This window comes from Salvia splendens, chromosome 1 (genome assembly GCF_004379255.2).
Source record: "Salvia splendens isolate huo1 chromosome 1, SspV2, whole genome shotgun sequence".
NCBI classification, from domain to species: Eukaryota; Viridiplantae; Streptophyta; class Magnoliopsida; order Lamiales; family Lamiaceae; genus Salvia; species Salvia splendens.
Genome location: NC_056032.1, coordinates 36,147,151 through 36,161,376, shown reverse-complemented (window position 1 = coordinate 36,161,376; position 14,226 = coordinate 36,147,151). Strand labels below are relative to the sequence as shown.

General features: G+C 34.1%; 1 protein-coding gene across 1 annotated transcript; it reads right to left on the bottom strand.

Annotated features, from left to right (window-relative positions):
* Positions 1-3,444: 3,444 nt before the first annotated feature.
* LOC121805231 (type I inositol polyphosphate 5-phosphatase 8-like) lies at positions 3,445-7,354 on the bottom strand. Its single transcript, XM_042205033.1, has 6 exons — positions 7,330-7,354; positions 6,917-6,965; positions 6,589-6,667; positions 6,340-6,430; positions 5,159-5,269; positions 3,445-3,717 (listed from the first exon to the last, which is right to left on the bottom strand). The coding sequence occupies exons 2-6, from the start codon at positions 6,941-6,943 to the stop codon at positions 3,570-3,572; spliced, it is 456 nt and encodes a 151-aa protein (XP_042060967.1). The 5' UTR covers positions 6,944-6,965; positions 7,330-7,354; the 3' UTR covers positions 3,445-3,569.
* Positions 7,355-14,226: the final 6,872 nt, after the last annotated feature.

Here is a 14,226-nt window from a genome sequence, read left to right as displayed (position 1 = left end):
AATTACTTCAAAATTCAGCATCGGGAAAATCAACACATTCTGGCTCAATGCAGTCGTAGGGATGGTCTGTACGTGTTGGATGATACTAAGTCAGCTCTGGATGCAGCTCGTACGCCTAAAGCAACTTTTGAACTGTGGCACTCTCGGCTTGGTCATGTTGCATTTGATGTAATTTCTTTTTTACATAAAATTGGGAGCATATCTGTTACTGCTTTGTTACCCAAACCGATGATTTGTGACGCTTGTGAGAAAGCTAAAAGTCATCGATTACCTTTTGTTCGTGATGAAAAACGATCGTCTTCTATTTTAGACATTGTGCATTGTGATTTATGGGCCCTACGCCGGTTAACTCTGAATCTGATTTTCGCTATTATGTTATTTTTGTGGATGATTATTCTAGTTTTACATGGCTATATCCATTGAGACAAAAATCTGATTTCTATGAAGTGCTGCTTCAGTTTAAGGTTTTTGTTGAAAATCAGTTGTCTAGTCGTATTAATACTTTTCACAGTGATGGAGGCTCAGAGTTTACCAATAAAAAGGTGCAGATGTTATTCCGGGAGTTGGGCATACACCATATATTTTCATCTCCATATATGCCTGCTCAGAATGGACGAGTGGAACGTAAACATAGGCATGTTACTGAAACATGTCTTACTATGTTATTTCATTCCTGTACTCCTATGAAATTTTGGATGGAAGCTTTTAGTACTGCCGTATATGTTATAAATCGTTTGCCCTCCAAGGTGTTAGATGGAAAATCACCCTTTGAGTTATTATTCTCAACTGTTCCAAACTTTGCATACTTTCATCTGTTTAGTTGTAGGGTTTATCCGTGTATGAGAGACTACACTACAAATAAGTTTGAGCCACAGAGTAGAGCTTGCATTTTTTTGGGTTACAGTAGCTCGCACAAAGGGTTTCGTTGCTACGATCAAATTTGATGAGTCATCTTTTCCATTCTCTAAGTCTCCTGACAGGCACAATTCTCAACTTCTTCCTATCTCGGAATTTACTGAACCAATGTGATTGGATGGTCCATTGAAATTGCAGCTCCCAAATGTAAATCCTGATTCGGCTCCTCAACCAAGTTCTTGCAATCTATGTGATGAGCCGCCTCTACTTTCTGAATTACAGTCACACACCAACCAAGATGAGCCTACTATCAACACTCATGAGCTGCCTGCTATTCCACACGAGACACAGTCACAGCCCAACCAAGAAGAGCCCGATATCAACGATCAACATGTTAATCAGTCGTCTCTCGATCCTATCATTGAGCCCGCTGCACAAATTGAGATGAATCCACCTGTTCCTCCACCAATTGAGATTAATCCAATTGTTCATCTGCCAAGAGTATCTTCTACTTATCCTATGCAAACTCGATCACGGGCAGGTATCGTCAAGCCAAAGTACATACCAAATTATGCATGTACTCGTTTATTTCAGGCTCTCATTACTGTGATTACACCTCGTGGAATCAAGTCTGCCTTAAAAAGACCAGAATGGGTTGATGCACTAAAGTAGGAACTTTCTGCCATGGCTCTTAAGGACTATTGGGATCTTATTCCTCGTCCTAAAGACGTAAATGTTGTGGGATCCAAATGGGGTTTTCGAACGAAATTCAAGGCGGATGGCTCACTTGATCGCTATAAAGCTCGTCTTGTTGCACAAGGCTTCACACAACTTTCGGGTTTTGATTACTGCCATACTTTCAGTCCAGTTGTTCGAGCTTCTACAATTCGAGTCGTGTTATCCCATTGTTGTTTCCAATAATTGGCCTCTACATCAGTTGGATGTCCAAAATGCCTTCCTGAATGACGTTCTATCCAAGCCAGTATATATGGAACAACCCCCTGGCTTTATTGATCCTCAATTTCCAAATCATGTATGCCGTCTTAAAAAGGCGATATATGGCCTAAAGCAAGCTCCTCTTGCGTGGTATCAACGACCCAGTGATTTTCTCGTACACGTTGGATTTTTCTGTAGTCATTCTGATCCCTAACTGTTAATCTATAATCGTGGCTCTTCCACTATATATCTCTTGGTATATGTTGATGATATAATTCTGACAGGAAATTCTTACGATGACTTGAAATCTTTCATCTCTCGCCATCATCAAGAATTTGCCATCACTGACCTTGGAAAACTTGGTTATTTTTTTGGGTCTTGAAGTCACTTATACTTCTTCTGGCATTTTCTTGAATCAGGCTAAATATGCTCGTGATATCCTTCAACGAGCATCTCTTGAAGAGTCAAAACCTGTCTCTACACCCTTGGTTGCAGGTTGCCAACTTTCAACGTACGGCCAGCCATTTGAGGATCCTACTTTATATCGGTCATTAGTTGGATCGCTATAGTACCTGACAATTACACGTCCTGATTTGTCATTTGAAGACCCTTATCACTACCACTGCTCATTTTCAAGCGGTAAAACGAATTCTTCGCTATGTAAAAAACACTCCAGCTTTTGGCTTAAGTTTTACACGCAGCTCTTTGTTTTCTCTTGTTGCATATTCTGATACCGACTGGGCTCGTTGTGTTGAAACTAGACGATCTACTTATGGCTATTCTATTTTCCTTGGCGATAATCTAGTATCTTGGAGTGCCAAGAAACAACCCACGGTCTCTCGCTCTAGCTGTGAATCCGAGTATTGAGCTCTTGCAAATACAACTTCTGAAATGGTGTGTGTGCTCCAACTTCTTCGTGAGCTTCAAGTCCAGCTGTCTTCTTGCCCGACTCTTTATTCAGATAACAATAGTGCTATCTTTCTCAGTCAGAATCTGAGTTCTCATAAACGTGCTAAGCACATTGATATTGACTTCCACTTTGTTAGGGAGCTTGTTTCCAATGGTCAGCTAGAGACTCAATTCGTATCATCAGACTTACAGGTTGTAGACATTTTCACGAAAGCTCTCCATCGCCCTTTGTTTGAATTTTTCAGAGACAAGCTACACGTTGGACCTCATCCGACGTCTTGCTTGAGGGGGGATGATAGCATAAAATAATGCAATGATTTAAGTCTCTAATTGTATTATTAATAGCCTTCTATCAAGGGATTGTATCAATCCTTGATTTATCTCTTTCCTTATTTAGTTTAGAAAATCCTTATATATATTGTGAAGTGTGTGATAAATATTCTCAATGCAAATACAATATTTACATTCACAGATTTGATACACAGTTTTTGCACAATCTCTTCTTAGTGAAGCCTTTGTGTTTAAATTCACCTTTGATCAAATTGGGCGTGCACAACTCAAATTTAGTTCAACTTATGAATTGACTTGCGTAAACCAAAATTTAGTTCAATTCATGTCGAACTTATGAATTGACTTGCGTAAGAAAAACGTGTTTATAAACTCCAAACATATTTATAAAATGCGCGCAATCTCTTAACTTATCACATCAAACTAAACAAGGTAACCAAGATTGAGATTCTCCGATGATGAGGATTTAGTATCAAATTGTTGTTGGAGGAAACAACAAAGGCACTACTGTTTGGCAGCCAGCAAGCAGATGGTCGGGATCTTCCTGTGCGTGTGGGTCCGCGGCGACTTGCTCCACCATATCACCAGCTTGCAGGTTTCCTGCGTCGGGAGAGGCCATATTGGGATTCATTAAGAGCTTTCCGGATCAATGATAGCCACCTTGCCGCCGGCCCACAGTCTTCTGCTCCGACTACATTGCCTGCATTCAGAGGTACAGTCTCCTGGAACCTGAAATCACAACTCATCATTTCAAATTTTTGCTACAAATCTATATACATTTCCTAGTATAATTGGTAACAAAAAAAATACTATTGTTTTAGTATATATCTTGGACATTTCGCTAGAAAACTCACATGTTGTAATTGATAGAAATCCATGGGTTTCTATCATGGTATCAGAGCGGGTCGCCGATTGTGGGTCAAATTTAACTGATCCAGCAGTATATTTGGACTGAAACCGAAAAAATGACTGACCAAACAGTATATCTGGGCTTAAAATTTGGGCCAGTGGTCCAACCGATCAGAAAAAAATTGGACAAATAGTCCAATCGATCAGAAAAAAGTCAAACCCCTCCAAGGTTCACCTTGAAGGGTTTGAGGGAGGGTGTTGGCAGTTGAAACTAAAATAATATATTACAACTATCTCACATCGGTATTCACATAGACGTGAAACCACTATATAATTCTAATGAGTCACTCCTTCTATCACCAATTGATTTTAAGACGGAACCTATGGATTTCTATCCGTAATAATAATAACAACTTAAAGAATTGCATTGTTTTAAGATTAATTCAACATATGAAAATTCAAATTTTATATATAAGTTGTTTTATTTCTTATAATTAATCATAACAATATATTAGTATTAGTATTCATGTAATATGATAGTATTAATTACAAATTAACACGTATTGACCTACAAATAGATATCCTATAATAAGAAAATAAATCAAATCAAATCAAATTAAATCCTAAGAACCATAGATAGTGTTAATTAGAAATTAACACGTATTAGACGACCTACAAATAGATATTCTATAATAAGAAAAATGGATATTGACACCTAATATTATAGAACTTTTAAAAAGTTGGGTTTTTTCCTACGAACTTTGAAATTGGCAAATAATATCACGAACTTTACCCCGAGTTTGTTATTTCCCACCAATAAAAAAATTCCGGCAAATAATATCATGATACGGATATTTTTCATAATTTTTCGACAACAACTTTGAGAGTTTCAAAATTTTCAATCTCTGAGAATAGTTTTTCTTGAAGAACACCATCCAAATTTGTTCGTCAATCTATTAATATAGTCGGAATTTTTTCACTGGTGGAAAATAACAAACTTGGGGTAAAGTTCATGATATTATTTGTCAATTTCAAAGTTTGTGGGAAAAACCCTACTTTTTGAAAGTTCCATGATATCAATATCCCTAAGAAAAAGAATCAAATCAAATCATATACTTATACTCCGTATATCCTAAGAACTATAGATTATCAACTTAAATCATACGTATAAATACTAAATACTAGTAGTAAATAATAGATATAGATTATCAACTTAAATCATGTGTATAAATAAATATATTCATATTATTGTACGTCTCTAATCAAATAATTTTTCAAGCAAATTCGACTTAGGAATGTACGTATATGATTCTGATCTTACCCACGGACATAAATGTCAGCAGGTTCTTTAGTTCTTAACCAATCTTTTAGATTAGGTTGGTCGTCTGGTGATTTTCCTCCTACATTCCACGTTCCCACGAACATACTATATCTACAAAATCAAACCACTTTTAATGTTCATATTCCAATCTATTCAAATTTCAAATAACAGAACATGCGTAAAGTTGGAAACATATTGATATAGGATTAAAGGAAATCATTAATTAATCCACCAAAAGAAGAATGGCATTTAATATGCCAATCAAATCAGATGCTCGATCATACTACTCCATTCCTTCAGCCACGAAAAATAGTCTTATTTTGTCATTTTGGGATGTCCATAAAAAATAGTCTCATTTCTATAAATGAAAAGGCTCTCTTACCTTTTATTCATCTATCTCTTACTTTATCTACTTTTTTTCCTTCTTTTAATTTGCCAAATTTCTCATTGGAATTTGTGCAGTTCACAAATGAGACTATTTTTTTTGGGACAGAGGGAGGGAGTATAAGTTTTAATAATATCAAGTGAGTTGTAAGTTGTAACTAAACATGGAAAACGGTAGGGCAAATCATTACTACCAAGTGTACAACTAGCTAGCTAGGATATAAGCATTTTGTTTTTGACATAACCCACAACGATGAATAATGTCATGCATAACTAAATAAATTACTCCATAATTGAAGATTAACAAATTTGAATTGGATGCGGTGTACATGAGTCCTCATCTCCCTCATTTGAGGATGTTCTCACATGGAGTAAGATTTTATCTATAGATAGATGTGGCATTTGTTTATATAATTTATTTAACAAAGTACTATAAAACTTGATCGGACACCAAATTTAACCTCCAGCGGTGAATACGGAATATCATACATATTGATAGAGATGTAATTAAATGATAATTTCTTATTAAAATATCACATTGAATATCATACTCCTAATATAATAGGAGTAGTACTCAATCTCATCCATAATAATAAAATCTAAAAATGAAAAAGTAATGTGGTCTACATTAATAATGATTTTGTATCAAATTGAATATCATATTAATAATGTGGTGGAGTATTGAATTTTGTTTCTGATAAATTATTTTTTTTCATTTTAAGATGAATTATCAGGCTAGTGTCAGCCTTGATAGATAGATGTATATCATACATGGAATATTCTTTTTAATTTCTTACCGGAGGTTGGAGTTCGGAATTGGTGGCGGTGGCATCTGATTGAATCCCGGCCGTTCAGTTTTGCTAGTATTCTTTTCCACAAACCACTCTTCTATTTAAGATATTAAAATTACAATGGGGATTAGTTGCACCGTTTAATTACCACTAATAGTAAATTCATAATAGTAATTTCTAATTAAAAGAGTCAATAGCTAACCATTAATCCATTCTTACAGTCGAGTATCCGTTGACGAAATTAAAAGTAATTACCTGATAATTCTTCAGGTACGACGACGTATTGACCATCGTCGGAGCAACTTTTCCTTCGCCTTTGAAAGTGAGCTGATTTCTAGAATTAAAATTAAAATATATATTCGAAAAATTAAAATTAAAATATACCGTTTATTCTGTAATCTGAGTGATATTTATCTCTACCGCTGTGTATGTTCAACCATTTTCTAACCACCACTTTTGGCCACGACAACTTAAAATAAAATGGGAAAAATAGTAGTATATCGGAAATTCGATCATAGCATATATATACATATATATCAGTTGCAATAAAGTGAAAATTCTTCTTCATTCGATAATTGCTTACCTGAAGATTCATGTTTTCTTCCTTCATTGATTAGTTCCCAAAACTTATCCTGTTCAAGAGATTTGGTATAAAAGTGAAAGGAAATGAGGAGATATTCTTCGATAATATTATTATGTTATATTTTTCGATAGATCAGTTTAAGAAAATATATAGAATAAAGCAACTGGGGCTTTATGAATGTGAACAGTGTAATACAAAACAAGTTGGTGATTGACAAAATAAGGGCTGAAAATAGATGAAAAAATGTCAACTACAGAATAGTTTAAAATGTAAAAAGAATCAAGATGCAGGAGAAATGGAGACAGCATTTCAGTAACCGTAGGCAACGGTAAAACGAAGAGAAAATACGAACCAAGTTGCATGCAATATTAAATAAGTCATACATTTGTATATATAGGCATAAATAAACTTACATGTAAGAATGAATGAGGAGACAAGTATGAAGAGTGTGCTTGGTTTGGAGAGGTGAAATAGAAATGGAGACTACAAGAAGAGGACTCTGCTTCACTTCATTGATGGGGAAGAATTGCCCACGGAAAACCAAAAAATGGGCTTCCCTAGAATACATTTATAAATAAAACTGTGTGTGTGTGAGAGAGAGAGAGAGAGATTACGCTAATTTGACTAATATTTTATAAATAAGCAAGGACGGCATTTTCAGCATACCAAATTATATGGTTGTAGTAATTCGTATAATTCCGAAAGAAGATGGGGTAACTGTCTTGTTTAAGTAAAAAGGTATAGAAAGACGAAATAATTAAAATATTACTAATAGAAATATTTGATCCATTACATACTAGAAAAAAATTAATACTAATTATAGTTTGATAGTATGGAGTACTATTTTCTTAAATGGAGATTAGTATTTGACTATTGTTTATGTGAGTGCTCCGTAGAGTCGTACTATTTCTTTTACAGTTTCTTGATTTCAGAATGATATAGATATTGCTCTTTAAGTCTTGAAGCAAAACAATAAAGCTTGTTTCGGAACGGAAGATTTAATTCATGCATTAATATAAGGGGGAAATGCTAGTACTATATATGCTCATTTAAATGAGCTTCGTTTTAATGATAATAAATTGGAAATTTCCTGATTAATGGAGGCCGCTTCTGCTATAAATGTGGAAGTACTAATTTTCTCCAAATATAAAGGTTTGGGTAATGGAATTTAATGTGGAGTAAATTATTAAAGCCATCATATTAAACGATAAAATCAATACGCAGTACGAAATTCGAATTGTATTATTCTTAATAAGATATATTATGGATTTCCTTTTATTATCTTAAGAGCGCATATTTTGATAATTAATTTATATTACGCTTACAGAAATCTTAAATCTCAATTGTTATCACTTGTCCATAAAGATCGTACCCTCTCTTTCCCTTATTAAGTAATATTCATATTCCTTTTTCGGATGTCTCAAGCTAATTAAGTCATTTAATTTTTAATATTTTTCTCTTTTACTTTTTCCTCTCTACTTTTACATGTATTTTATTTTATTCTTTCCACAAAACTAACAAAATTTTATTTTTTTCATTATTTATTGAAAAAAAATATCTATGGGAAAAAAATACTAGTACTTTTCAGCAGCTAAATACCAATACAAAATAGAGTAAAAAGCCAGGCCAGGACTACCGAACATTCGATGTCAAACTAATCATTTCTACAATTATAATTTTAGAATCTCAACTCTGAAGTCAACTAATGGCGAGTCACGAGTGGATCAGAAAAACGAAATCTAATATACATTTTTCCATTATATTTTTCATTAGTGACAAAAAAATTTCTTAGAATTTTTATCATCCACAAAAAATGCCTTGAACTTTCCTTAAGATTTTAATCTTATGGAGTATTTTAAATTCTTTATTATTTCATATAAATTGCAGTTACATGATTCAAATCCACAATTAATTTTAAATTAAAAAATTATATATTTTAAAATTTAAAATTACATTATTATGATAAGAAATAGTATATAATTTAAAATCTTGTAACTTGTAAGCATGAAAATACATAATTTAAAATCATAATCATTCTGGGGTGATGTTTTAATCATTTGAAGTATTCTTTTTACTTCTTGGAATTACTTCTATCACATTTTCTCCATTTCAGTCTCAAGAACAAATTCAATCATTCGTTTTATTCTCATTTGTCTCGCTTAAAATGTATTTTAAAATAAAATAATCTTAGATGTCCTTTAGTATAATTTTCTATAGTCTCAAAATAATAACTTTATACAGATTTATGTAATAAATTTAGCTATAATATATGTTAGACCATCTTCAACAGTATTGCAAAACTTAAAATGCAGTAGAATAATACCTCTAACAGTACTGCAAAACCACTCCCATTATAAATTTTTGAAGAAAAAAAAATGCACATTTTTAGGTTTGCACTAAAACTATACCAAAAAACTTTTCAGATTTTAATTTATTACATTCAAGTTCAAAAATAATATCATAGAGTAGTGATATACGACAACCACTACTTAAATGTATAACTAGAGAACTCACAACACGATTTTGAAAACATAGAGTAAACCAAAATGCCATTATTATGAACTAAATATTTAACGAAGTAAATACTTCACTATAAATTATAAGTAGTAAACTAAAATCATCCCTACATATAAACTAAATTCATATTCTCTATACATTTAATAGTTATGCTTTGAACTCTCCCTGGGCTATTAATTGAACAAAAACTGACGACGGGACGTTCCCTTAGAGCATCCGCAACGGTGGCGACGGTCGCCACCGCCGTCCGCGCCACTGGCAAAGCGAAGCACTGCCGCCGCTGCGCTCGCGCCAGCGAGCAGCTGACGTAGCGGCACGGGATAGGGCAACGGCATAGCCGTTGCCTTCAATTTTTTTTACTTAAAAATCGGTATTTAATTGTAAATAATGATAAAAAATAAAAAAAAATATTTTCCAAATCCAAAAAATATGGCCGTTTTTTTCCCATTTTTTCTGAATTTTTTTGAATTTTATTTTTTTCCCCCGAAATCATCTATAAATACACACATTCATCATCCATTTATCACATCAAATCATCTCTCATTCATCTCTCATTCATAATTCTCATACAAACTATCAACACATTCATCCCTCACTCAAAACCTCAAATGGATTTCACCCATATTATGGCGGAAGCGGAGCGCGAAGAACAAGAATACTACGAACAACATCGTGCCGCTTACGAAGCATATGTCGCGGCGAATACCCCCGCTCCTCCTCCTCAACGAACTAGATCAAATCGCCACTACATCCATCGTGACCGGGAGGGAGCCCACGAAAGGCTCGTTGCCAACTACTTTGCCGACCAGCCGCGGTTTCCGGCAGATTACTTTAGGCGCCGTTTTCGCATGTCAAAGCGCTTGTTCATGCGAATTGTCAACACATTGTCCGCACGTGTTGAATTCTTCCAAACAGGTCCAGATGCAGCCGACCGGCAAATTATCACGCCGTTGCAGAAGTGAGCATACGACGAGGATGAAGGCGGAAGCTCAACAGCGAGGTCTCCCCCACACCGAGGTGAGCATACGACGGTTGGCCAGAGGATCGAGACAAGGCACACAATGCGCGATACCCGAACCCACATTCAGTTACAAGAAGACCTAATCAACCACATGTGGGCGAAATTCGGCAACGAGTAGTGTTTTTTTAATTTTTAGTATTTTAATTGTGTAATTTTTAATTTTTAGGATTTTAATTATGTCGTTTTTATTTTATTTGTCATTTGTAATTTTATTTAGGTTTTTTTAATGAATTTTATTATTATGGAAATGTTATTGTTTAATTGAATTTTAAATTAATTGTGCTCGTCCTTGCGGAAGAGCACAGCTGTGGGTGTTGTGCTCTTGCCAGAGAGCAGGCAGAAAAAGTGGGGCCGGGCCCACAACCGTGCCGCTGGCAAGAGCACGGTTGTGGATGCTCTTACACTTACTACAACTAAGTCATTGTCGAAGAGAAGAGAATGACATCAAATTTTTTGAGGTTTAATAGAGCTCCTTGCATTTGAAAATTGAAAAACACAACACACATATATACACAAATCATTTTATAATTTTATGATATTGTAGGGAAAATTTTCATTTCTCTTTTTTTTTTCTTTGAATTTATTTGACTTATTCTTTTCAATATCATTTTTCAAATGTCATTTCGGTCCGTTCCACAATAAGAATCCTATTTCACTTTTACCATAAATGATAAGTAGACCCCACATTTCACCAACTTATTTAACTCACATTTTATTATAAAACTAATATATATATATATATATATATATATATATATATATATATATATATATATATATATATATATATATATATATATATAGTTGTGATCATATGATAACCCCTAAATCACGTAATAACCCTATAACCAAATCTGAACTACACATATTTTCTAATCTTGTGGTTGAGATTCAAATTTAGATTTACTTCATAAAAAAAGCGCGGGGGTAAATATGTCATTTCCCTCATTTAATTTCTGAATTTCGCCAAATATCACGTAAAATGATAAAATGATATATGTTAGGTTTATTGCATAGAATGATAGTTTTGCCGGATAGAATGATACTCTGAGTTGATAAAATGATAATATGTCATTTCCCTCATTTAATTTCTGAATTTCGCCAAATATCACATAAAATGATAAAATGATATATGTTAGGTTTATTGCATAGAATGATAGTTTTGCCGGATAGAATGATACTCTGAGTTTATAAAATGATACTTTTGACTGACTGATAAAATGATAAAATGATATATGTTAGGTTTATTGCATAGAATGATAGTTTTACCGGATAGAATGATACTCTGAGTTGATAAAATGATACTTTTGACTGACTGATAAAATGATAAAATGATATATGTTAGGTTTATTGCATAGAATGATAGTTTTGCGGGATAGAATGATATTCTGAGTTGATAAAATGATACTTTTGACTGACTGATAAAATGATATATGTTAGGTTTATTGCATAGAATGATAGTTTTGCCGGATAGAATGATACTCTGAGTTGATAAAATGATACTTTTGACTGACTGATAAAATGATAAAATGATATATGTTAGGTTTATTGCATAGAATGATAGTTTTGCCGGATAGAATGATATTCTGAGTTGATAAAATGATACTTTTGACTGAAAAAATGATAAAATGATACTTAAAATTGAAAAAACACACATATATTCTGAGTTGATAAAATGATACTTAAAATTGAGGTTTAATAGAGCTCCTTGCATTTGAAAATTGAAAAACACACACACATATATACATAAATCATTTTATAATTTTATGATATTGTAGGGAAAATTTTCATTTCTCTTTTTTCTTTGAATTTATTTGACTTATTCTTTTCAATATAATTTTTCAAATGTCATTTCGGTCTGTTCCACAATAAGAATCCAATTTCACTTTTACCATAAATGATAAGTAGACCTCATATTTCACCAACTTATTCAACTCACATTTTATTATAAAACTAATATATATATGACTCAACTTATTTTAACACAAATGATGCCTGCAAGTGTACGGGGCTAGTGTAGCAATTAGTAAGCAAGAGTATCGTATCCCACAGAGACAATTTTGTATCAACTTAACTACCACGAACAAAAATCAACTACTATCTAGACAATCAAGAAAAGTTTGGTTTGTTCTAACAACTAATAAAAACATATGGTAAGCAAGTAACAAGTGAGAACAAGGAAACACGGTGTGAAAAGATAATATGGAGAAAATTGCAGAATTCAAGGATCCGATGCACGATCCCAAGCTCTTATCCAATCAATTTGCCTTACCTTTTGATGTCTCTAGAGTTACTAAGCCGACCACAATTATAGATTAAACTCCCCTCCCGAGGTGAAAAACCTGTAGATTAGGTGCTAGGATCGAAGTCCCCTTCTAATCCTAAACTCCTAACTCCCAAAAGCTCGATTAGATCAATGGCCTCACTCAAAAACTCAACTCTCCCAAGTTCTATTGTATTAAGGTGTGATTTATTCTTATTTCCAGATTAATTATTTCATCTTCCGATTAAATTAATTAATCCTACACAATCAAGTGGTGATCAAGCAATTGAAAGGAATAAACCCAAGAATAATCAAATAACTACAAGAGCAAGGCAAGAACAAAATTAATTGGATAAAAACTATGAAATCAGTGCATCATCACCAAGAATTCTATAAAAAATGTTTAGCTACTCATGTTTATGGAGAAAACCAAGTCAAACTCAAAGAATCCAAACAAAAACATGAAAGATAGATACTAAGAACTCCCGTGGAACGAATCTATGGAATGAAGTCTTCAATCTTCCGATTTAGAGTCTCCAATCTTCAATTCTCTCTTCAATTCTCTCTCAATGGTGTTCTTGGGGGTGTGTGTGAGTGTTGGAGGCGGTAGGTGTAGAATGAATCTCGAACCCTAGGCTTTCTCTCCATTTAAATCCCTTCAAAAATCGCGTTTTCAGCTTTCAGACGCGTCAGACTGTAGTACCCGGCCGGGTGTAATTATTACACAGGAAATCCACCCGGCCGGGTCTCCCTTTTAGACTCGTTGCTGGCCTCTAGCTCTACCCGGCCGGGTCGGATTATTACACAGGAAATACACCCGGCCGGGTCCCTCTTTTCGTACCTCTCCTGCCTCTGAGCACTATATGCCTCATTTTCCCCTCTTTTCATCTGTTTTTCCTAGAACACTCAACAAACACATAAAACTCCGAAAGGTAGAATAATCGACTGAATAAAGACAATTTCGAGTGATAAAGTCGACATTTAGCACTTCAACATACCAATTACATCTATGAAAATATGAGTTTGTCAATATATATATATATATATATATATATATATATATATATAATCTCCTATTCATCCCTTAGATTTAAGTTTCTTCTGAATCTGGGTCGTTAGATTAGATAAATCAAGGGACCGGATGGACTCTTTTTTTATTATCCACTGTTGCATTATAGGTACGATTATGTGCATTATGAGGGTAAACTAGTAAAAACACCAAATTAAAACCACACCAAAAACGGATGTTGTGAGATTTAAGCGGGCAATTGATTCCCCCTTCCATCGATTCATTCTCTCTCATTCCAAACTCAAAACTTCCTCTCCACTCTTCCGCCTTCCCGTCTCCCCATCTTCCACTAAACGTCAAACCCTATCCGCCACCACCGACTAGTAGTCGATTTCACCGTCCTACTCGCACTCCGGAAGCGCGCGTTTACATTGTTCACGTCGTCGACAAGGTAGGTCTAAAAAAATTGTTCTTGTTTATGAATTGAACCCGGTAGATGA

What these genes read in the sequence shown, in the direction of transcription:
- LOC121805231 (XM_042205033.1), bottom strand. Translation starts at nt 6,943, where the DNA reads ATGAAGGAAGAAAACATGAATCTTCAG. An exon ending in AAGAAAACATGAATCTTCAG is followed by an intron (nt 6,668 to 6,916) that starts GTAAGCAATTAT and finishes TTTTAATTCTAG; the next exon opens with AAATCAGCTCACTTTCAAAG. An exon ending in ATTCCGAACTCCAACCTCCG is followed by an intron (nt 5,270 to 6,339) that starts GTAAGAAATTAA and finishes TTGATTTTGTAG; the next exon opens with ATATAGTATGTTCGTGGGAA.